The sequence below is a fragment of the Heterodontus francisci genome, chromosome 10 (assembly GCF_036365525.1).
Source record: "Heterodontus francisci isolate sHetFra1 chromosome 10, sHetFra1.hap1, whole genome shotgun sequence".
Lineage (NCBI taxonomy): Eukaryota > Metazoa > Chordata > Chondrichthyes > Heterodontiformes > Heterodontidae > Heterodontus > Heterodontus francisci.
This window is the reverse complement of record NC_090380.1, coordinates 40,947,789-40,972,752: the sequence shown is the minus strand read 5'-3', so window position 1 is coordinate 40,972,752 and position 24,964 is coordinate 40,947,789. Positions and strand designations below refer to the sequence as shown.

Genomic DNA, 24,964 nt, shown 5'->3' with positions numbered 1-24,964 from the left:
AAATGACAGAGTGTGGGGGGGAACAAAGAGGGGGGGGGGACAACACGGGGGGGAACAGAGACGGGGGGGGGGGCACAGAGAGAGTGGGGGAGTGATACAAACAGAGAGAGAGAGAGAGAGAGAGAGAGAGAGAGAGAGAGGAGGGACAGAGCGCAATCAAGATCATTCCTGACAGATGGACATCTATCTGGAATACTCTGCATTTCTACAAGTGTGCGGGCAAGTATTGATTACTTGTGCAAGCAAAGAAAAACAAGTATCACACTAAATTAGAGTTCAATATAGTGACAAGATTGGAAGTCAATAAATTAGTCTTCTCATTTAAAGGTTCTTCACAAAAATGCACATTTATTGTTGTTTTCATTAATAGTAACATAATATTTAAATTTGTTTATCTTTCTGAAATTGTCTCACCGGCTGCCTATGTAAGACAAAAATTGTAATGTGGCCCCCCAAGCGAAAAGGTTGGACACCCCTGCTCCACGCCTTTAACCTTGTTTTTTTAAAATGACCTAGCAACTCGGCTATTTTAAAACACAAGTTTCAAAGTTTGTGTTATGTAAACTCATTTTAAAATGGCAAAAATCACTTAGGGAATGTCTCAATTTCTATGCTCTGGCATGCATTACTTTCACTTGGGATACAAGCTCAGTGACATGTTGAAAGTTGCTGGTCTTTTACTTCTATATAAATGTTGCAATTCTGCTGCTATCTGTTTGGAATCACATTGGTCCAGAATTGTATTGAGGAGAAAACAGGCAAGAAAATCCAAGGAATCTCCAGAAGTCAGCATTGCAAACTCCTCATGAATACAAGGGTGCGGAGTAATGGGGCTGAGTGATATTGACAAAAACAGGATGCTGCTAACCCATGTACACTGTAGCAAATAGCTTTAATAAACCTTAATCTATCATGAACTGTCTACGATGCCTTAATAAAATCATGCTGCATTTGCTGTTTTAAAAACTGTCGGGGAAGACATAGTAAAAATTTATTATGTTTCAATGACCATGTTAAAAACAGTCATTAACTGATTTTTTTTTGCTGTAAATTGGATTAAAGGACAAGTTTTACAAGTATGTCAAAGATCAGTAACTGCAATGTGTATCATTTACTATCCAGTTTGAGGGCAGATAACCTGAGTGGCCAATGTCATTTGAAAGTTGTCTGTTTCATATAATTACATTACGTTAAATGTGCACCTTTGCTAACAGCTAAGAGATTTGGCTTGGACATACATTGGATAGTCTGGAGTACAATCTTACAGATAGTGACTAAACATTTTGTAACTGAATAATACATGCAGTAGCAACCGATCAACTTTTTGCAGGAAAGCTTTTTGTGAGTAATTATCTTGTCAGTGCTGAATCGGAATCAGAAGTGATAGACTGAGATATAAACATAAGTGAATTTAAGAGAATCACTTTATTGGAGGAACTGAGGGTGCTCTTTATTTGTAATCGTGTTGATTTAATTGTGTCTCTAGCTTTGGTGAGTAAATGACATTTTGTCCATGAGAGATGCTGTTGTTTCTATATTTTAAAATCCAGGATCTAGTCGAACAGCCTGTCAAGATGAATAAACTAGTCTTGGGTTACCTACTGTTAATCTCTCTGTCCCTTCCTGTCCCATTCTGCTTTTCTGTTTTACATGATTCTTCTGAAGTACTATCTGCTCCATCCTATAAAATTCTCCTGATTTGGAGATCACTGCCCTTTTGTTGGCTGCCCTGTCTTCAGACACATATTAAAAGCAGGTGAAAAAGTTGCACAAACATTGACCATCACGGGTTAAATTGACTTGTGACAATAGCAGAGTGAGAAATGGTCTGTCGCGCTATTGTTGATTTTTCTACAGCCTCACCTCAATGACCACAATAACAATCCTCTCCTTGGGTTTCATGGTTTATTGGATGAATTTGCACTCCTGACACAGTGTGAATCCACAGAGCTCATCCAATAAGGTCCATCTACCACCCCGCGACATGGTGTAGCTAGCTCTATTCTGTCAAGAAAAGTAATTCGATTGGCATTGCATACTAGTTTGCTTGCTAGCTAGCTAATACAATTGTGCTGCTCTCCATTGATGTTTGTACATCTAGCTACTTTATTTATAGAGAAATGTGTTTTAAAGAGGACTGTATTTTGATGGCATTAGGTTGGCTGTACACTTTATATACAGATTAATTGACCCCATTTCCATGGCTGAGTCAATAATTTTGTCAAATGTCCTTTGTGCAACATGTCAGTGCCTATCCCTGGGCCAGAACAGCAAGTGAGATGAAAAACCACTTATTCTGTTTTGTTTTGCTGTGATTGGCTAAAGCAGGATTTTTGGCCGGGAAACCAGAAGGACTCCCTAAACTACTTTAAACTTACAGCTGAACAGAGAGTTAAATTTACTGTCTTGCTCAAAGACATTCCCTTGGGCAATACAACAGATGTAGTAAATTACATGCTCAAGCACTGGACTGAGGGTTGAACTTATAACCTCCGGCTCAGAGGTCAAAATACTATCATCTAAGCCAAGCTGACACTTTGGTAAATTTTTCTTTTGAACAGGCTGCTCATTTCAAGCTTCAAGATATTATTGTAGCTGTGTGTATTTTTTAAAAATATGCTTCTAACCACATCCCAGGTAAATTTATTTTTGTTGTACATATATATTTAGCACTAGCTGTTTAAAGTGCGTTTGCTAAGATATAACTTCAGTGAAAATAATCAACTGCTTTTGATTGTGATGAAATATGCTGTGATTGCATGAACTGCTATAGCAAGACCAATAAAATTGAGTCATTGTGTCACTGAAACAGTTTTAAGTGTAGTGCATGAAAACTCACATTGATATTATAAAAATAATATCGGAATAGTCCAACACAAATTCTTTAGGGACAGAAGTATGGCTTCTCCTGTTTAGAGTGCTGACACGGAATGGAACTCATGGCATGTGGAAGAGGCTAGACAAAGAACAGAAAATGTTCATGGACAGTTTGTTGTCGAAATTTAATTACAGCTGTGCAATGTTTCAGATTTGCAAATAATTCAAAATATGAAATTAGCAGCATTGAGGGTGGAAAAACTAAGCTTTGTATTAAAATTTGTATTAAATATTCACTAAAATACAGGCTAAATGAGGACTGCAGATTGCATAGTGGTCTCCTAAATTTGCCCAGAATCAGAATTCATTACAGTACGAAGAAATACTGCAATACAATTTCATCTCTCATCTTTACAAAAATGCCAACTTGTTGTGTTTAAAAGAAAGGCTCCAAGTTTTTTCAGTAAAACCCAGTTTATCCAAACTTTCTTGCAGGCTGCTCAAGAAATTTTAGACACCCAAATATTATTGAAAAATTCAGGGTATCCATATTGAAAACAGGAACGGTGACATCTCCGCCTTTGAAATTTATCTTAGCCTTCATTTTTTGTTCATTCTGTAACAATAAAATCCAGACCATCTCCATTCATGAACATACACAATGTCCAACTACACTCTCTTCTAATGCACAGCAACAAAACACAACGTGAAAGAGTTTTTCATCGTGTGAATTTATGCTTAAACAGGTTTGCTTGCAAACACATATCTTTCTGTTCTAAGATTAACTCAATCACTGGTTCACAATTATTGAACAGACACATCTCACAGGGACTTACCTGTTAATTCTAGAGATACTGGAACTTCCCAGCCTTCTGTAAAAAAAGTCATACATATAAAGCACCCACAAATATAACTCACGTAACATCTGGAACATTTAAAAAAATACCCACACTATGCGAGTTATTTTTGTGAAATTACTATTTTAAAAATGTAACTGGAAATCTGTACAAAAGCAAGGCCTTCCTGATTTATTAGCTGTGTGGGGCTTTAGTTCAGTTTTGGATGCTCAATGGTGTAATTTTCACATGCTGTCACACTCTAAAATTCAGCTCTGAAATTCATGCTTTTGCCCACTTCCACTCCATCTTACCCCAGACATTACCCAGTGAATGGAGTTTCATCATACCTTTCCTCTCATAAAGGGAGCAGAAGTGTGAAAACTGCTTGGAGAAATCCTTAAAAATGACAAAAAAACTAAGACGCCAAGGATTCACCTGAACAATGCTCACAGTATGAAACAAGATGTTTGAAAGTAGGCACTACAGCATGGCAGTGGGACACAGGCCAACACTGAGGAGAAGTAATATTGAAATAGAATCAACATTTACCAAAGCACACTGAGAAGGCTGAATCCATTTGTTATGAACTTTACAGACAGATGGAAGAATGTATAGCGTTGTATCAACAAAGTTGGATGTCCCCTTTGAAATATAGTGGAGGCAGCTCCAAAGTTTGGTAGCACAGTTCAGAAATACACTGCACAAGAACATCAACATGCTTGTATCGTAAGTAGTTAAAATTCCTTCTGCAACGAGACATGTATCCAAAGAAATAAACCTTTTAAGAATCACACTGCCAAGGAGTGTGAAAAACATGCTTTGAAATGGTCAATCCAGTCTGTAAATTCCAACCAATGTTTGCAGAATTAAAGTGCGACAGAATATTAAAGGAACACTGCTCCTCGTTTGACATAGCATAGCTAAATAGTTCTTTGATGAAATGGTTGCAGGAGGCTTCTTGAAACAAATGTTACATCACCAAGTGGTGATTTTAAAGTAAGTATCTGTCCAAAATTGTAGCTGTGTGCATTAAAAAAAAAATGTTTTTAACTACATCCCAGTTAAAGGCCATCTTCTGATAATTTTTTTTGCTGTCTTTAAATACTTAGCAGTACCTGTTTAAAGTGAAAATTATCAACTGTTTTTTTCTGGTACCACTGTATATGGAAGAACTATTTTTTCCTAAAATCATGCATAATTTTGACTATAATTATTATATTAATCCCCAACACTTTGATGTATACTCCTGTTAAATGTATATATTTTTTGGTTAAAACTTTAAAGTGGTTCTAACCCGCTTTATTTATAGAGGCATCTGTTCTATTACAGTGTATATCCAATTCAACATGAAAATTTGAAGCAAAAGCAAAGTACTATGGATGCTAGAAAACTGAAATAAAAGCACACAATGGTGGAAATACTCACTAGGTCTAGCAGCATCTGTGCACAGAGATGCTGCCAGACCTACTAAGTATTTCCAGCATTTTCTGTTTTTATATGAACATTTGAAGATATGCACAAATAATGACTTTTTTTTTTAAAACGAGCATCATAACATGAAGAAATGTAGAATGTTGAATATTGGGACGAGTGTGGTATGATGGATTGAAAGCTGGCCTTTCATCTTTGGGACACATTCAAATCCAGCCCAAACTGCCGGGATGTAAGTCACTTCTGCTTGTTAGGTCACATGTGTAATGACTTTGGAAAATCTCAACCCAGTTCCTAGTGGGCACATATCCACTGCACAAAATCACTCTTAGCACTGCAATGAATTGACAAACCCACTGCAAAGAGGCCACAGAATGGCTGTCGTGATATCCAAATACCAGAGTAGATGGAGCTTCCCTGGGAACTGAGTTGTACAAGACCAGACCTGGCAGTGCTCGATGTGGACACTTGAAATACCAACACAAAAATTCTCATAAAATGCCATAAAGATGAAACGCTGAATGTAAATTTTCAGTTTCATCACCACGTTTATTATTCCAGCTTCTATCAGTGGACTGTTCCACTCGTGGTATTGTGATATGAATCTTAGCTTTGCTCTTCATATTATTTGCTGTAAATACATTAAGTTCAAAGGAAATAAGAACAATGTAATGTTGACTGCATTAAGAATGAATAGATTTTAATAAGAAATCATTAGCAGCTTGAATTTGGGAAAATTTCAATCAGATCAAGGATTTTTTGGTGTACAGTAAGGGAAATGTATTTTACACTCCAACCTTTGTAAATACCTATTCTAATCATTGCTTTGATATATTGCTTACACTTTAGTCCACTGGTAACATTCTAATTCATTTATTTTTTCTAAATACTCATATAATTTAAATATAGATCCTTTCAATAAATGACTTTGTGCTGCAGCATATTTTGCAACATATTGATTTCATAAATGCATGCAAAATTATAGAAAATCAGTTCTAGATTTAACAGGAGTACACTGTGTCAAGGTATCAGCTATAAATAAAATTGAATTGCATCAGATGAATAATTGATGTATCATATTATATCATGCATTTTATCAAAAGTGATGCACAGGAACATTTATTATAAGATTTCTTTCTACATGTAAAATAAAACATTTTAATTATAGCAAATGATTACCTGGGAGTATATGGCTCTGATGGAGGAGGGGGGATGAAAAGATCCTGAAGTGCAGAACTGTCTCGCTTTGTAGGTGTACAGAGAGTACCGGTTGGCGTGGCAACACTACCAGTTGGACTTTTTGGCATAATTGGCTATTTAAAAAACAGAAAATAAAGAATTATTAACAGGTAAGGCAAAATTTCTGATTTTAACAGAATTTAATATTAACTGATGTCAAAACTTAAAGACAAGGTTAGTTCACAATAAAAACATAGATACAGATACAAGTACTATGCATTACCACAGAAATGATAACTTAAGACAAAATCTGTTATATGATCAGGAGACACTAATGTCTGACACAAAGATTGCCATAAATTTAGATCTAAAATCATGACAGATCGTCAATTTTATAAAACTATCTCAATAAGTAACAAATTATTTGCCATCTTGCAATTATTGTTACTTGCTAGAAGATCTCCCTTGGTGCTGCTCATGTCAGTTAGAGGAGATGCTCCAAGAACCTCCAACTTCCCCCCTCCCCTCACTGACTCAAAGGCCTCTGGTTCCAGAATTTGTTGTGCTCTTTCCTGAGAGAGCATCAAAGGCTAACCATCCCTTCCAGTCTGTATCTGATATTGCCCATTAAGTGCCACCTATTTCCTGTAAGCAGGTATAAAACATACACAGGTTGGAATTTAGAAGAGCAGAGATTTATGTCAGCTAACTTCCCAGCCAAGATGCCATTTTGTGCAAATCCACAAACATTCAACAAAACAAACTGAATGCGCTTGGTGCTTATAATTGTGTCTGACATTTGCAGCAACACAGCAGATCCTGAAACAATATGAACATCCATGTATCAACTAACTGAAAGACTGCTTATTAAAGAAGCACCAGAGTGAGACTCAACTGATGCTAGTATTCACCATCACATCCTAAGATGGCAAAGTGTGAGTACTCATCTTGATAATCTTCGTGGTCAAAAAATTCTCACGCATTTGCTCCCATGATTGATGGATGTGGGAGACTGCAGATCTGCTCCCACCATCTCCACCCAGGCATTTCGAACTTAGTTTGTGATTGGAGGGTGCGCATCTTTTTTTTATTTCCAAAATATACTTTATTCATAAATATCTGTAAAAAATACATTACAAAACAGTTCCAAACATCACCAAGTCAAACAATACAAAGAGTGCAAAGGAGATCAGTTTCCTTCAATACAGGAGTGAGTTGCCTCACAACCCTTCCATTTCATTTTACATGCCATGTACATTTTACTGCAAACAAATATTTTCCGGATACAGTTCGAGGGGTTTTCCATGGATCCAGCCCCTCAGTTCAGCTTGGTGGGGGGACCTTACACAGTGGTCTTTCCCATTGAGCCTTTGCTGCGGCTGCCCCAAGCTTTAGTGCGTCCGTCAGCATGTAGTCCTGGACCTTGGAATGTGCCAGTCTGCAACATTCGGTCGTGGACAATTCTTTGCGCTGGAAGACCAGCAAGTTTCGGGCAGATCAAAGGGCGTCTTTCACTGAATTGATAGTCCTCCAGCAGAGTTGATGTTTATCTCGGTGTGCGTCCCTGGGAACAGCCCGTAGAGCACAGACTCCTGTGTTACAGAGCTGCTTGGGATGAACCTGGACAAAAACCACTGCATCTCTTTCCACAACTGCTTTGCAAAGACACATTCCAGAAGGAGGTGGGCAACCATCTCTTCCCCACCACAGCCACTCGTGGGCATTGTGCAGAGGGGGTGAGACTTCGGGCGTGCAGGAAGGATCTGACGGGGAGGGCCGTTCTCACCACCAGCCAAGCAACATCTTGGTGCTTGTTTGAAAGTTCAGGTGATGAGGCATTCCGCCAAATGACTTCGGCAGTCTGCTCGGGGAACCATCCGACAGGATCCACCATCTCCTTTTCCCGTAGGGCCTTGAGGACATTCCGTGCAGACCACTGCCTGATGGATTGGTGGTCAAAGGTGTTTCTCCGCAGAAACTTTTCCACGAAGGATAGGTGGTACGGCACGGTCCAACTGGATAGAGCATTCCGTGGCAATGTGACCAGGCCCATCTTCCGCAACACTGGGTCAGATAGAACCTCAGCACGTAGCGACACTCGGAGTTTGCGTACTGGAGGTCTACACACAGCTTGATGCAGTCGCACGCGAAGGTAGTCATCAGGATGAGGGCGATGTTGGGTACATTTTCACGCCCTTATCCAGAGGTTTGAACATCGTGTCCGTCCGGACCCGGTCCATTTTGGATTCCCAGATGAAGCGGAAAATGGCTCGGGTGACCGCCACAGCGCAGGAGTGGGGTATGGGCCAGACCTGCGCCACGTACAGCAACAACGTGAGAGACTCACACCTGATGACCAGGTTCTTACCCATAATGGAGAGAGATCGCTGCTCCCACATGCTCAGCTTATGTTATACCCTGGCTACTCACTCCTCCCAGGTTTTGGTGCATGCCCCAACCCTTCCGAACCATATCCCCAGCACCTTCAGGTGAAGGGGACAAAGGATTGGTCAGCCCAGTTCCCAAAGAACATGGCCTCGCTCTTGCCGTGGTCGCAGATGCTCATCAGTCTGCACACAGACAGCGGGTCCGATCAGAAGATGGCAACGTCATCCATGTACAGGGAGGTTTTAACCTGAGTGCCTCCACTGCCTGGGATTGTCACCCCTCTTATGCTCGCATTCTTCCTAATCGACTCAGCAAAGTGTTCAATACAGCAAACAAACAAGACCGGGGAGAGAGGACAGCTCTGTCTGACTCCAGATTGGATCGGGAAACTTTCTGATTCCCACCCATTGATTGAGACTGCGCCACTGATGTTTGTGTAGAGCAGTTTGATCCAATTGCAGATCCCCTCCCCAAACCTCATTTTGGAAAGCACGTCCATCATGTATAGCTGTATCATGTCAAAGGCTTCTCCTGGTGCAGGCTGATGAGGCAGGTATCCACCCTCCTGTCCCGTACATAGGCGATCGTATCCCTGAGTAGTGCGAGACTATCAGACATCTTCCTACCGGGTACAGTGCAGGTCTGATCAGGGTGAATCACCAACTCCAGAGCAGACTTGACTTGACTGGCTATGACTTTTGATAGAATCTTGTAGTCTACATTAAGCAGTGAGATGGGCCGCCAATTTCTGATTTCTGCCCTCTTCCCCTTCCGCTTGTAGATGAGGGTGATGATGCCTTTCCTCATGGATTCTGACATGCTGCTGGCCAGGAGCATACTCTCGTATACTTCAAGCAGGTCTGGGCCGACCCAGTCCCACAGGGCTGAATATAACTCAACCGGTAAGCCATCGCTTCCGGGGGTTTTACTCGTCTTGAAGGACTTGACAGCCTTTGTCAGCTCATCCAGAGTTTACGGCTTGTCCAGTCTCTCCCTCATGCTGTCATCTAAGACCTCTGTGATAGATGACAGGAAGGACTGGGAGGCTCTGCTGTCTGTGGGCTTCGCGTCATACAGCCCAGCATAAAAGGATTTGCTGATCCTTAGTATGCTGGACTGCAATGACATTGCCGAGCCATCTTCTTCCTTCAGGCTTCTGATCACAGAACTCTCTCTGTGTACCTTTTGGAAGACGTAACACGAGCACGTCTCATCCTGCTCAATGGAGCGGACTCTGGACCGGAAGATGATCTTGGAGGCCTCCGTGGCAAAGAGTGAGGCCTGCTGGCTCTTCACCTCATGGAGGTCCTCCTTGACCTCGACCCCCATCGACTGCAGCCGGAGCAGATTTTGTATACTTTTCTGGAGTCAGGACATTTCTCTCTGTCTCACTCTCACTCTTTGAACACCTTTGAAGATAAAGAACCTCATGATGTTCTCCTTGATCGCCTCCCACCAGTGAACTGGAGACTCAGAGGGGTTTCACGGTCCTCCAACTTTTGTAATCCCTTTTGAGTTCCTCAACGTTCTCTGGGGTTAGCAGTGTAGCATTGAGCTTCCATGTCTCCCTGCCAACCTGCTGGTCGTCCTGTAAGTGACAGTCAGCCATTAAGAGGCAATGGTCGGAGAAGAACACCGGCTTGACATCAGTGGATCTGACCGTGAGAGCACGGGACACAAACAGGAAGTCAAACCTGGAACGGGCAGACCGGTCCAATCTTGACCATGTGTATCTACGCTGCAATCCGTCTGCAGGTTTGCTGAAGACGTCAAGCAGCTTGGCATCTTTCACTGTTTCTATTAGGAATCTGGATGTAGCGTCCAGTTTGCTGTCGTCATTGCTGGATCGTCCAGCTGCATCGATGATGCAGTTGAAGTCACCGCCTAGAATGACCGGCCTGGATGTCGCCAGCAGCAGTGGGAGCAGCTGGCAGCCGATCAGCCGCTCGCTGCATTGAACTGGGGCATACACATTGATCAACCAGAGCGGAGCATTGTTATACATTACATCTGCTATGAAGAGGTGACCGCCCACCACCTCTTTAACTTCGCAGACGGTGAAGTTACCTCCCCACAGCAGAATACCCAGACTGGAGGAACGGGAATCATTACCCCCTGACCAGATCGGTGGCCCGTGGGACCACCATTGCAACCATTGCCTGTAGGTGCTGAGGTGTGGTATTCCACACTCCTGCAGAAACAGTAGGTCGGCTTTGACCTTGGCGAGGTAATCCAAGGTTGAAACACATTGTGTAGTGGATATAATGGAGGGTGCACATCAGTTCCAAAGAAGGCAACCTTCTTTTGCAGAATTTCCTGCAGTTGTGCTCCCAGAGCTGCATCCCTGAAAGAAGCAGGCATACTCATTTAATGCATAGCTGCTACACTCTGTGGTAACAGGAAAATGCCTAATTCACCTTCATCTTTAATTACAAACAATAGCCCCTTTAAGATCTGCTAGAGCATTTGTTTTTCTGTCTTGCAATCCTAGTACGCTTTCTGAACATCAGCTAATCTGTGACATATGCAAATTATTAAAATGAGCTCACATTACAAAATAATGTGAGGTCAGCTGTGTATAACACTTACTTACCAGTGAACAGTGGAATCAAGACTGATGGACAGCAGACAGGTAAGTGGATTAAAGCCACAATCAGATCAGCCATGATCTTATTGATTGGTGCAGCAGGCTCAAGGGGCGGAATGGTCTACTCCTGCTCCTATTCTTATGATCTTACGATCTTATGATCAAAGAGCCATGCTGCGCATGTGATTGCCATTGTATCAATGGGGAAACACGGTTGGGATGATTGGAATGTCACAATGGGCAGACCCTAATCCTGCAATGTCTATGATTTCTCATGTAGGTCAAGATGAACGACAAGTACGAGGAGCTGAACAGGCTGGAGGATAGTCAGTCACCTCTGAGGAGGAGGAGAGAGGGTTCACCGTCACATAATTCCCTCGCACTCTCCACCAGTGCAGATACTCCCACGTCGGTGGGTAGTCACATACATTTAGATTCGGGTACGCAATTTGGTGAGCACAGCACAGATGCACCCGGGCAGCTGACAGAGGCAGTGACAGCCCAGGTCATGGCAGTCAGAGGTCTGTGGGAAGTCTGAACCGTTTTTTTATTCTTTCATGGGATGTGTCTGTCACTGGCATTTGTTGCCCATCCCTAATTGCCCTGGACAAGGTGGTGGTGAGCCGCCTTCTTGAACTGCTATAGTCCATGTGGTGTAGGTACACCCACAGTGCTGTTAAGGAAAGGAGTTCCATGTTTTTGACCCAACGACAATGAAGGAATTGCGATATAGTTCCCAAGAGGACGGTATGTAACTTGGAGGGGAACTTGCAGGTGGTGGTGTTTCCATGCATCTCTGCCCTTGTCCTTCTGGGCGGTAGAGGTCGCGGGTTTGGAAGGTGCTGTCTAAGCAGGCTTGGCAAATTGCTGCAGTACATCTTGTAGATGTCACACACTGCCGCCGCCGTGCGTCGGTAGTGTGTTTAAGGTGGTGGATGTGGTGCCGATCTGCTGCTTTGTCCTGGAGAGTGTCGAGTTTCTTGAATGTTGTTGGAGCTGCACCCATCCAGGCAAGTGGAGAATATTCCATCACACTCCTGACTTGTACCTTGTAAATGGTGGACATGCTTTGGGGAGTCAGGTGGTGAGTTACTCACTGCAGAATTCCCAGCTTCTGACCTGTTCTTGTAGTCACGCAATTTATATGGCTGGTCCAGTTAAGTTTCTGGTCAATGGCAGCCCCAGGACGTTGAGCCCTAGGCTGATGATGAGCCTCTGTTGTCAGCAGCAACACGGAAAATGCTGCAGCGAGAGGTCAGGCAACATCTGGCAGATGTACCAGAGGCTTTGCGTGCACAAGTGTGGATGATGTAGGGGTCCACCCAGGCCTTGGGTGCAGTACTGTCTCTGCTGGTTGCATGCCTGGCTTCCTCTACCGAGAGATTGGCAACTCTCATGGAGAGTCACATCCAGCAGAACAATCAGTTACTGCCAGATATACGCACTGACCTGCACACAATCGCTTTGTCCAGTTCCATGCAGCAGTGGCAAGGCGAGAGGGGGATCAAGGCATCTGGAGTCTCCACTAGGTCTATGTCCCTCTCAGGTCAGCATGGAGGTACATGTGCCTCATAAGTGGGGAGGAGCAGCTGCCTTCTGCATTTGGTTCCTCTCAGGGTGCTCCTGGTGTGGACAGTAGTTCCAAAGCCCCTCTGCCAGTGATGCTAGTGCCACCATCATCTCTGCCGACAGAGGTGGGCTGTGCACCTTTGCAGGAGGCCCCTCGTGTGCCGGGATCCTCCAGGTCTCAGGCAGCTAGAGGACAGCCGCCAAGGTCATCCCAAGCCAGGGGCAGCAAGGTCAGCAGCCTGCTGACAGTGCAGCAGTAGCACCACGTAGGAGTGCCCAGAAAAGATTTAAAAATAGCATCTGGAAGCACATAGAGGGTCACTGGTATACAGTAAAGAGTAGTTGTGTATTGGTTGTGACGCAGAATAAAATAATGATGTTAACTCACCACGTCTCCTTTCTGTTGTTGATGCCCTTTGGGAATTCATTTGAACCCTTCCTCCCAATGGGCTGAGGCGGGTTGCACCCGACTTTAGAGATACAGCACTGAAACAAGCCCTTCGGCCCACCGAGTCTGTGCCGAACATCAACCACCCATTTATACTAATCCTACACTAATCCCATATTCCTACCAAACATCCCCACCTGTCCCTATATTTCCCTACCACCTACCTATACTAGTGACAATTTATAATGGCCAATTTACCTATCAACCTGCAAGTCTTTTGGCTTGTGGGAGGAAACCGGAGCACCCGGAGAAAACCCACGCAGACACAGGGAGAACTTGCAAACTCCACACAGGCAGTACCCGGAATCGAACCCGGGTCCCTGGAGCTGTGAGGCTGCGGTGCTAACCACTGCGCCACTGTGCCGCATGGCCTGGCACCGGGAACCCCGCCTCCTGCACAAAATGCTGGCTATGCAGGAAGCTCTTGTTGTGATAGCAGACCAGTTGGACATTGAGGGGAGTGAAAGCTCTCCCTGTTGATGAATCTGACTGGCCAGTCACTGGGTGCCTTGATGATCACATAGGTGCAATCGATGATCTCCTGCACCTGGGGGAATCCAGCAGAGGAACCCAACGCCCTCTGTCACTGCGAGACCGTATCTGTCGTGAAATGGATGTACTGTTCAGCACTGGAAAGGAGGGCATCAATGACCTGCAAGATGCAGTGGTGTGCAGCCACCTGTAGCAAATGCTTGGCAGGAACCAGAAGCAAAGCAGTTCAAGACCACAGTAACTTTGACAGCTGCTGGCAGGGCATAGCGACCAATGCTGTGAGGTGTGAGGTCTGTGGCAATGAGGGCACAGATGTCTGTGACCATCTGCCTGGAGAATCACGGTCTCCTGCAGCACTAGGTTTTGGTCATCTCCGGGTAGCTCCGTCTGCAGCGGTAATTCCCGTGATGAAGGTATGGCCTCGGTTGCCTTTCTGCCCCTCTTTCCCATGTCCTCCTGTTGCTCAGGGTTCCATCTTCCTTGCAGAGGGTGTTGCCCCTCATTGCCACTGGGCCCAAAATCTGACAGTCATGGCCCCATTTCCAGGTGCAGCCTTCCTTTTGGACAGGTGGCCACCCAATTTTCCTTGGCAGCCTTGCCCCAACTCTTCTGCCCCTATGATGCCAGTGGGTGATGTCCCCTGTTGAATGCCCGAGCACTGAGCCCACTCTCCCCACCACCTGCGCAGTGCCAAGGAAACTTCCTTAACAAATGCTGAAACCCCTTTGTCCCACTGACCCTCTTATGTGGCTGGAGTGATGCCCTGAGGCAGCCAGAAACGGCTCCCACTCTGTTTTCCACCTTCCTTCAGCAGATCTGCAACAGACAGCTCTTGAAACATGTGTGCCCCCTTCAACATTCCACCCTCCCCCTCCAACAAGCTGTGAACAAGCTTTGTAAATTGGCCTCAATGGGGAGGAGAATGGGATCACTGTCCCACCCTCCCCCCGCACTGGTTAACATTGCCGGCACAGGGAACAGCGTCCTGAAACTGACATGCTGACCGGCACTGATATTTTCAGGGCCCCTACCCCACCTCCGTGCCCTACTTTGGGGGCCCGAAAATTCATCCCCCTGCGTTTGTGAAAGGTGCTATATAAATACAAGTTTTTCCTTTCTTCTTCCAAATGCCTACAGTTTCAATTATACTAAAAGAGGGCAGCCTAAAATAACAAAGTGAGAGTAACAAGGTCTGTTGTCTTTCTACAAAGACAAAATACTTCAGATGCTGGAAATCTGAAAAATAAATAGAAAATGCTGGAAATATTCAGCAGGTGGAGAAAGAGTTAACATTTTAGGTTAACGACCTTTCCTCAGAACTGGAAAATGTTACAGATCTAACAGGTTTTAAGCAAGTACAGAGGGAGGGAAAAATGATTAAGATACTGAAACAATTATTTGGGAGTCGTCAGAACACAGCACTGTTTCAAATAGTTTTGTTTAATTATAAAGGTAATGGAAGCCAATGGCTTTCATCATTCATAATTTCCTCAGTTGACTGCATCAATCTTGCAGGTGATCTGTCAAAGGAAACTATAGGAGGCAGACACTCCGACATACATTCTATTTTGATGAAGAGATCGCGCTTTATAATATCTGAAATATCAGGGACAGTTTTAATCATTGCTCTGGCATCTTCATCTAGATGTCAAAGGATCCATCAACATTTTTCTTCTCTATTGAATTGTTTAAGTCAATTTGGTCATGAATGCCGGTCAGGGGAAAGGGACTATCAGTTGGTTCAAGTCAATTCATACTATGGGGAGAGGAGCTGATTTTTCAAGCCTTGAGGAATTATTAATTTTATAAAATAGCAACATGATTTCCACTACATGACCCATATTTGAGTGCCAACCTTTCCAATTTCCACAATAACCATCCCTCCAGGCTCTTTGAGTAAGATTTCCGATATAGTTCCATTGTATGTTCAATATTGAACAATTTCTGTGCAATGGCCCATGTCTATTAGAATGGAAAATGAGTTTGAGACTGCCAAATCTCATTACACATATGATAAATGGAGCTGATAGAAAAAGGACTTTTATGATTTCATTTGGGACTGGATTTGAACTCAGGTCCCAGAAGTTTAAAGCCCTGTGCGAACCACACTACGCCATCCAATCCCAAAACCATATTAATAATAACTTAAAGATTAAAATGAATGAACTCTGATTTGGAGGACTCAAGCCATTTTTACTCTTTTTGAATCAATCAAGACTAGGAACATATATTGGTCATTAGCCCAGACAGAACAGAAAATATCTCCCAACAAATGCTTTAAAATTGATCTTTGTTCGCTTGTAATATGCATGAGGTAGGATGGGAATTTAAATTTATAATTCCTCACACTTTATTAACAATCTCTACTGTAACTTGGCTCAGAAGCAGAGGGAAAGCAGATTTCTGCAAAGAAAGATAAAATATCAAAACGCCAAACACTTGGCATTGATGAAGACAATATAAAGGACATAAGAACTAGGAGCAGGTGTAGGCAATTCAGCCCCTCGAGCCTGTTCTAGCAAATTAGTCAAACACGATTTACCCTCAATAAAATAGTGATATTTGCAGAAACTCAGGAGCTGGTGCACTGCAAAGATTTTTCCAAGGGTCAGGGTGAGGAGAGGAAGGAAAACAAAATAAAATGAAGAACCACTAAACCTGATGTTACTGTTAACACAGTGGCGCAGTGCTTAGCACCGCAGCCTCACAGCTCCAGCGACCCAGGTTCAACTCTGGGTGCTGCCTGTGTGGAGTTTGCAAGTTCTCCCTGTGTCTGCGTGGGTTTCCTCCGGGTGCTCCGGTTTCCTCCCACAGCCAAAAGACTTGCAGGTTGATAGGTAAATTGGCCATTATAAATTGCCCCTAGTATAGGTAGGTGGTAGGGGAATATAGGGACAGGTGAGGATGTGGTAGGAATATGGGATTAGTGTAGGATTAGTATAAATGGGTGGTTAATGGTCTAAATCAAATCTAAATCAAATCAAAAATAAGTAGACTCTTCAGCAGGTTTAAAGCTACAATCTTGCACACAGTAAGGTTACAACATTTTCTTCCTGGTCACCACGTCATCTATGCTGCTAAAATGTAGGAGTATATTATTTGCTCCAAATTATGCTTACCAAACAGGTAACAAAATGAGATTACAATTAAAACATAATTGTCATGAGATGTGCGTAGCTTTTATTTTGTGTTAACAGTGGCCATAGAGAGAACTGGAACATTCCACACAGTTAAAATTTTATGTTTTCTTCCTCGCACCATTTTATATCAACAGCCTCTTCATTATTCAAATGCACATAAAAAAGCTTGGAAAGCATTCGGTGAGGGGTGGGGAGAATCGGAGAGGCATCGGCCATCACGGAACCCGACACCTGGATTGCCGGGCCTGATCTTCCCAGAGGCGGGGAAGCTCCCCAGGGCGGCCCCTCCGCCACTCTGCAACAGGACCCTGGTTAAATATTTACAATCTCTATCTGAGTACATTACCATGTCATCTGCCATGATCTTCCCATCTGTTCCCGATCTTCAGCGCGATGTGCGGCACTCATGCCTTCGCTTTCTTGTCCAGGAGAAGCTGGCGCCATCAAGGGGGGGGGAAGGGGTCTCCGCTGCATTCTAAGTATTGTGGGGCGGAAGGGGTCAACTCTGCATTCCGAGTATAGATGGGGGTGGGAGAAGGCATTGTGTGTAACGATAAGAGGGGGAGGGGGGGTAGGGGCAACTCTGCAATATTTTGTGGATATGGGGGTGGAAGGGAGACAGGGTCAACTCTGCATTATTTAGTGCCTGGGGGAAAGGGTCACTTCAGCATTATGTTGAACTGTTTGCAGGGCTGACAGCCTTTTAAAAATGGTGCCAGCACCTGCTCCAGCATCAGGTGACGCTGTGAACACGTGGCCAATGCTGCTCCTGCCATGTGATTGGGGGGGGTTGGGCAGTCGGCGTCAATATCTTAAGTGGCCACACATAATCACGGCGGGCAACTCCAGTATGGAGCGGCAACCATTTTCTACACCCGCCGCTGCTCCCGATGGCAGGACAACAAAATTCAGCCCTCAATGTGGAGTACTCCACTACCTAATTTGAAGGCTTGCTCAACTGTCTTAAATCCAGGTCATGATGAAATTCTGCAGGGTGGGGGAGGGACCACAGTTATTGTCCAGGGAATTTATATTTGCAGAGACTGCAGTAAATTATTCTGTATGGGTCCAGTGACCCCACTACAGATGCAACACACCTCAGATGCACTGAACCCATGTCAAGCCAATTGCATGCATTCTGCTTCCCCAGACTGTACAAACATTTCTTAATCTGGTCACCAAAGCTAGATTTTACCATGAATGTTAGCTCCTGAAATTGTGCTAGGAGCTCTGAGATCTGAAGTGGTGTGTCTCTGGCATAGAAATCTTCACAATAACACTATTATGGCAATGAAGACGTCCACAAGAGGTAGCTTACCATCAGTAGTCAATGTCCTTTATCTATTTCAGAGAGGGTCATCTATACTACATTATTTTGAAGTCATTTGGTATCACAAATTTAGACTTGTTATAAAATTTAACACTTATTTAAGTTGCATATTTAATAATTTTAACAAATTTTGGCAGGTTTACTTTTCCTTTCAGCTTAGATTTTTTTTAAAGCAGAACTATCATATTTAAAATTAATTTTTAAACTGAAATTCCATCTAACTTATGAAAAATATTAGCCAGTAGTAGATCTCCCATGAGATTTCTCATAGATTGCCCAAGACTAGAGCAGTTTCTGATGATAAACTGCTGTTCTCCAGTATCCTCACCACAATAGGAGCAGCAAAGCGTCACCTGATGCTGGAGCAGGTGCTGGCTCCATTTTTAAAAGGCTGCCAGCCCTGCAAACAGTTCAACATAATGCAGAGTTGACCCTTTCCCCCAGGCACTAAATAATTATATAATATATATTATATATATTTCAAGGGGAATGCCCTTGAAATAATTATAACTATAATATTTACTATAACTAGTATGTGATTAGATGAAAACAATTAGGCCATTAATTAAAATTAATAGCATTTATTCCCAACAATTAACTTTCCTGTTAATTGAAATTACATTTATCTTGAAAACAATTTCTTCCCAATGCAATAAAAATGCAGGGGACACATACTTACCTAGGCACAGCTTTGAACTGATTTTAATATTATATACAGATTTTGTTCAACGAACCCTCAAGAAGAAATGAAAGGGTATGAAATCATTGCTTAAGAAAAACAAGGCATGCAATGTGAACAAACATAAAATAGGAATCAAAGAGAGTTTTGTTTAGCTGGTAGTATACTGGAGAAATGCACTATTTTGACTTAGGTAATTTGTTCCTGTTTTCATTTCATTACCTACCATGCTGCTTCTGCAAAACCTTCAACTAAATAAAACAGTTTGAGTGCGTTGAGGCAACCTCTTTAAATGAAACCCTCGAGTCCATTAATCTCCTAGCTAATTATAACCTCCACCCCACACTGCAGTCAATTCTTGCAAAATGAACAATCTTTTTACTAACTTTTTTTTTGTTAAATATTTGCTTCACAGAAATATATGTCGAAGTATGGAAATATTTCCTATTCCTAGTTATCCCCGATGTCCTGGCCAAAATTTAACCCTTAATCAACATAACAAAAATAAATTATCTGGTCGTTATCACATGGCTGCTATGTCATGGAGTCATAGAGAGATACAGCACTGAAACAGGCCCTTTGGCCCACTGAGTCTGTGCCAACCATCAACCACCCATTTATAATAATCCTACATTAATCCCATGCCCCCTACCACATCCCCACCTTCCCTCAATTCTCCTACCACCTACCTACACTAGAGGCAATTTACAATGGCCAATTTACCTATTAACCTACAAGTCTTTGGCTGTGGGAGGAAACCAGAGCACCCAGAGGAAACCCACGCAGTCACAGGGAGAACTTGCAAACTCCACACAGGCAGTACCCAGAACCAAACCCAGGTTGCTGGAGCTGTGAGGCTGCAGTGCTAACCACTGCGCTACTGTGCTACCCCATATACTCTTTATCACTGGAGGAAGATTTGTAGTGGAGATCCCCAGGGATCAGTGTTGGGACCCTTGCTTTTCCTGATATATATTAATGACCTAGACCTTGGCGTACAGGGCACAATTTCAAAGTTTGCAGATGATACAGAACTTGGAAGCATTCTGAAGAAGGGTCACTGACCCGAAACGTTAACTCTGCTTCTCTTTTCACAGATGCTGCCAGACCTGCTGAGTGGTTCCAGCATTTCTTGTTTTTATTATGGAAGCATTGTGAACTGTGAGGAGGATAGTGTAGAACTTCAAAAGGACATAAATAAGTTGGTGGAATGGGCAGACAGGTGGCAGATGAAGTTCAATGCAGAGAAATATGCAGCGATTCATTTTGGTAGGAAGAACATGGAGAGACAATATAAAATAAAGGGTACAACTCTCAAGGGAGCGCAGGAGCAGAGGGGCCTAGGTGTGTATATGCGGAACTCATTGAAGGTAGCAGGACAGGTTGAGTGAGTGGTTAATAAAGCATACAGTATCCTGGGCTTTATCAATAGGGGCATAGAGTACAAGAGGAAGGAGGTTATATTAAACTTGTATAAGACACTAGTTCGGCCTCAGCTGGAGTATTACGTCCAGTTTTGGGCACCACACTTTAGGAAAGATGTGAGGGCATTGCAGAGAGTACAGAAAAGATTTACAAGAATGGTTCCAGGGATGAGGAACTTCAGTTATGAAGACAGATTGGAGAAGTTAGGACGGTTTTCCTTGAGAAGACTGAGAGATGATTTGATAGAGGTATTCAAAAACACGAAGGGTCCGGACAGAGTAGATAGAGAGAAACTGTTACCACTCGTGAAAGGATCGAGAATGAGAGGGCACAGATTTAAACTATTTGGTAAGAGAAGCAAAAATGACATGAGGAAAAACTTTTTCACGTGGCGAGTGGTTAAGGTCTGGAATGTGCTGCCTGAGAACGCGGTGGAGGCAGGTTCAATTGAAGTATTCAAAAAGGAATTAGACAGTTATATGAAAAGGAGGAATGTGCAGGGTTATGGGGAGAAGGCGGGAGAATGGTAGCGATTCTGTGATCTTTTTATTTCAGGAGAAATGAGAATTCGATTGCTAATTTTCCATAGCTCAGATTGCAGTCTCTGTTAATGTCAGCATGGAGCTTTTCAAAGAGCCCAACTGCTGCTCAGCAGTGATGTCATTATTGCTGGTTTGTTTTTTCTCCCCAAAATTGAAAACAGCGAGTAATTAATTCTATTTGTTTAAAAACAAAGCCACTGGTCTGTTCCCAGAACAATTACACTGACATCGCTGCAGGATAGCAGATGGACTCGACATGCCTTTTAGTTGCCAACAACAGGGCAGATCCATTTACGTTCTTCATCACAAAATGGATGTTGTTGGGCTCTGGCACTGAACCCCTCTGCCATTGCACTTGCCCATAACATTACATTTCTAATAGGTACTTAATCATAGATTCCTCCATGAACTTCTGGGTTTGTTATATTTGTTTATGGAGCTCTTCCATCTTGTGGAGATTTTTCACAGCAGATACACTGAGCAGAGATCTCCCTTCACAATGTCTGTCAGACAGTTATCTGGGGTTGAGAGAACTAGTTGGCCCGAGTTTACAATGCCAGTAGAAAGAATTAAAGCTGTTCTGGAATGCCGGCACTTCTTTCGGTCAACAATGCCACTAAGTCGTTCTGGAGATACAGATACCTTAAAGGGTGGGTCTCCATTATTAGCAACTTCGGAAGTTTTTGTTTAAATATAAAATATAGTTTTGAGATTATGTTTTTGTTACCTGGGCTTTAGGGATGTACATAAGGCCAAGGCTCTAGACTTCCAGCACCTCCTTCCCCTCCAGTTACAGTTTAGTTTGCAGTTATCATTACCAGGGTATACAGAGCAGAATTGCAAATAGACATAACTAAAAAGGTAATGGGAAAAAAACAAGACCCTTGGAGACAGTCTTTGGGTAAATAACTAACAAATCTCATTTCAGTCACCATTTTGATTGCACTGACATTTCCTGCTAGAACTCACAAATTCTCACCCAGTTATTGGCTAACAACTTGCTTTTTTTTTAAAGGGGGAGACAGAAGTAATGGGTTGGGTCTTGAGCCACAGCTAAATGGACACAGAAGGAATTTGAGTTACACAGGCATGGCAGAGATTAGAGGAGGCATATCCTGATCGTAGGCAAAGGGCCCTTTCCCTTTACTTCAAGAACCTTCTATTGGATGATTCAAAGATGACTGTACTCAGTAAAACAACAATATTCTGGGGTTTGAAAAAGGAGCAACGATTGTAGTTTACAGAACACGACAGCTCCTAATATTATTACTTTATGATGACAAGGGCAACACTTATAGATCACTTCAGAAGAACTGGAACTTAGGACTGGCCTGGGAGTTAATGTTCTGTAGTTAACATTGCTAAAGCTGGCTACATTTAACAATCAACAAATTAAGGTTCTGATTTCTACAGTAATTTAATTCTACAGTAATTACATGCCCCGAAACAAGAAATAACATATATTTAACACAAACATTTTATGGCAGTAGTTTTAACAAATCTTTATGTTTACATTGTCAATCAATCGTAACTTGATGAATATAGGTGCCCAAATAAAGGGATTGTGCTGCATACAAAATGAAGTTTAGTTTACCTGCAGTGCTAGAGGTTTCCATCTCATGTTCTTAAGCAAAGCAGGTGCAGAGGTGAGCATGCTCTGAGGCCGTTTCTTTAAAGTTAAGATGACCCCACTGGGATCTTCTCGAAGTGCATTTACCAAGTTTTTCAACTGCCATCCTACCTAGAACACAACAGCAAAAATAGAAAGGGATGAAAAAAAAAACTACATTAGCATTACGACGGATTACTCTGAACGCCACATGGAAAAATTCCAACATTAGCATAAATTATGAAAATTAAGTAGTATGAAAAATAATTAGTACAGTCTCACATGTTTCTCATATAAAAGTGTAGCAGAAGGGCTCTCATTGCTTAGTGAGCTCCAAGATAAGCCATTAATTACAATGTCAGTGACAGGCCGATTTTTACTTCACATCTGGTTGACCATTTGAAACAAGCATTGCTAACATTCAGAAATTGTTAAGCAAATATTTTAGTGGTGCTTGTATACAGGTAATATCATCCACAATACTCGCAAAACCAAACATGTATCAGAGAAATAAAAAGTATAACATTATTTTGAGATGCATATGTAGAAATAAACTTGGCATCACACTGCCTCACCAATACATTCCAGAAGATTAAGCTGCAGTAGAATAAATGTTCCCATGTTTCATAAGCCAGCTCCAAAATAAGAGTTTCACTGTTCCAGGAACCAAAACCCCCAAATTGTGTTTAAGTACTATTACATTGTAAGACTGGGCTCCCTTAATTTCTACTTACTTGAGATTATATTTACATAAAAGGGAGATTGAATCATACAACACAGATGGAGTCCATTTGCCCATTGTGCCTGTACCGGGGTATTATATGACTTAAGGTGTATTATGTTGTTTATTAAAAGGTCAGTGAATTGGGATTAAATAGCTACAGGGCTGCAATGATGAACAAAATGACAGAACAGGCTTGATGGGCCAAATGGCTCATTCCTGTTTCTACTTTACATTCCCCATAAGCGTACAGGACATTTAACTTCCAAGCTCTCCCTTCCTTGCAATATTATTTTCTCTTTCTATTGTTAAAAGATAAATGGGTTGAATTTCATAATCCTGTCAAGCCCTCTCAGTATCTTACATGTTTCAATGAGATCACCTTTTGTTCTTCTAAATTCCAGACAGTATAGATCCATTCTGTTCAACCTCTCATCCTAGGAAAACCCTCACATCCCAAGAATCAATCTAGTGAAACCTTGTTGCACCCACTCTATGGCAAGTATATCCTTTCTTAGGTACAGAGATCAAAACTTTGCACAGTACTCCAGATGTGGGCTCACTAAAGCCTTGAACAATTATAACAAGAATTGTTAACTCTTGTACTTTAATGCCCTGGCAATAAAGACCAACATAACATTTGCCTTCCTAAGTGCTTGCTGTACCTTCATGTTAACTTTCTGTGTTTCATGTTCAAGGACACCCAATCCCTTTGAACACCAACACATTTGATAGTTTCTCACCATTTAAAATATCTTCTGTTTTTCTATTATTCCTACAAAGTTGATAACTTCACATTTCCCCACATTATATTCCATCTGCCATGTTCTTACCCACTCACTTAATCTGTCTATATCTCTTTTATTAATTTATTAAACAGCATTAAGAAGATTTGAAAAATCAGTGAGTCAGTACATAAAAAACTGCAGCACCATCATCCTGTTTGTTTGATAACCTACAAGCTGGCCAACATTAACACAAGACTAAACATTTTAATTGAAATGCAATACATTTCAGCACCATATTGTCAAAACCATGCACAGATTTCTACATTGGTTTCAATTTCTGATGTGAAGCAATTCCTTTGAATTCTGATCCAAATTTCAATTGTTTCTCTGCTTTATCAAAACGCAGACCATGCCGAAAATTATTACCATTAATATATAGAGAAGTTATGATTGCATGGAATACTACACAAATTAAATATTAATAATCATGAAAGAAAAATGTTAATTTACATAAATCTGAAAAAACCTGCTACAACTGGAGATGCGGAGACAGTCAGTGTGAATGGTAGTACATCAGAGGCAAGTGAGTCACAACATTTTTTTTGAAGGATTGCCTTATAATGTATCTGTTTAGTTTCCCCTCCCTCCTGAATGAGTCCAACTGCTAATAATTGCTATAGTATTTCCTTCAGTTAAGAGGACAAGTCCCCAAAGCTGCCATTGATATTAGCTTATGACTGATGATATTTTCTCCGACTAAGACCGATCCAACTAGTTTTCCTTTTCCCCGATGAAGGGTCACTGACCTGAAACGTTAACTCTGTTTCTCTCTCCACAGATGCTGTCAGACCTGCCAAACATTTCCAGCATTTCTTGTTTTTATTTCAGATTTCCAGCATCTGCAGCTTTTTTTTATTCCTTTTCCCTAAGATGGATAAATCTATTTCTACAAAGTTTATCCAGAAGCTTGAATAATGCTTAGCCACTGATGGCAAGTGGCATTGTGTGGCAGCTCATTCTGATGGTCAACCTTAGGCTCT

At 42.2% G+C, this 24,964-nt stretch overlaps 1 protein-coding gene across 1 annotated transcript in view; it reads right to left on the bottom strand.

The window, feature by feature from the left end:
• The window catches only part of cnksr2a (connector enhancer of kinase suppressor of Ras 2a), a 613,293-nt gene that overhangs the window by 231,182 nt on the left and 357,147 nt on the right, over positions 1–24,964 (bottom strand). The window contains exons 9-10 of the mRNA XM_068039874.1: positions 22,461–22,607; positions 6,267–6,400 (exon numbers count right to left, since the gene is read on the bottom strand). Coding sequence (XP_067895975.1) covers positions 6,267–6,400; positions 22,461–22,607 — 281 coding nt within the window. The remainder of the gene's footprint in view (positions 1–6,266; positions 6,401–22,460; positions 22,608–24,964) is intronic.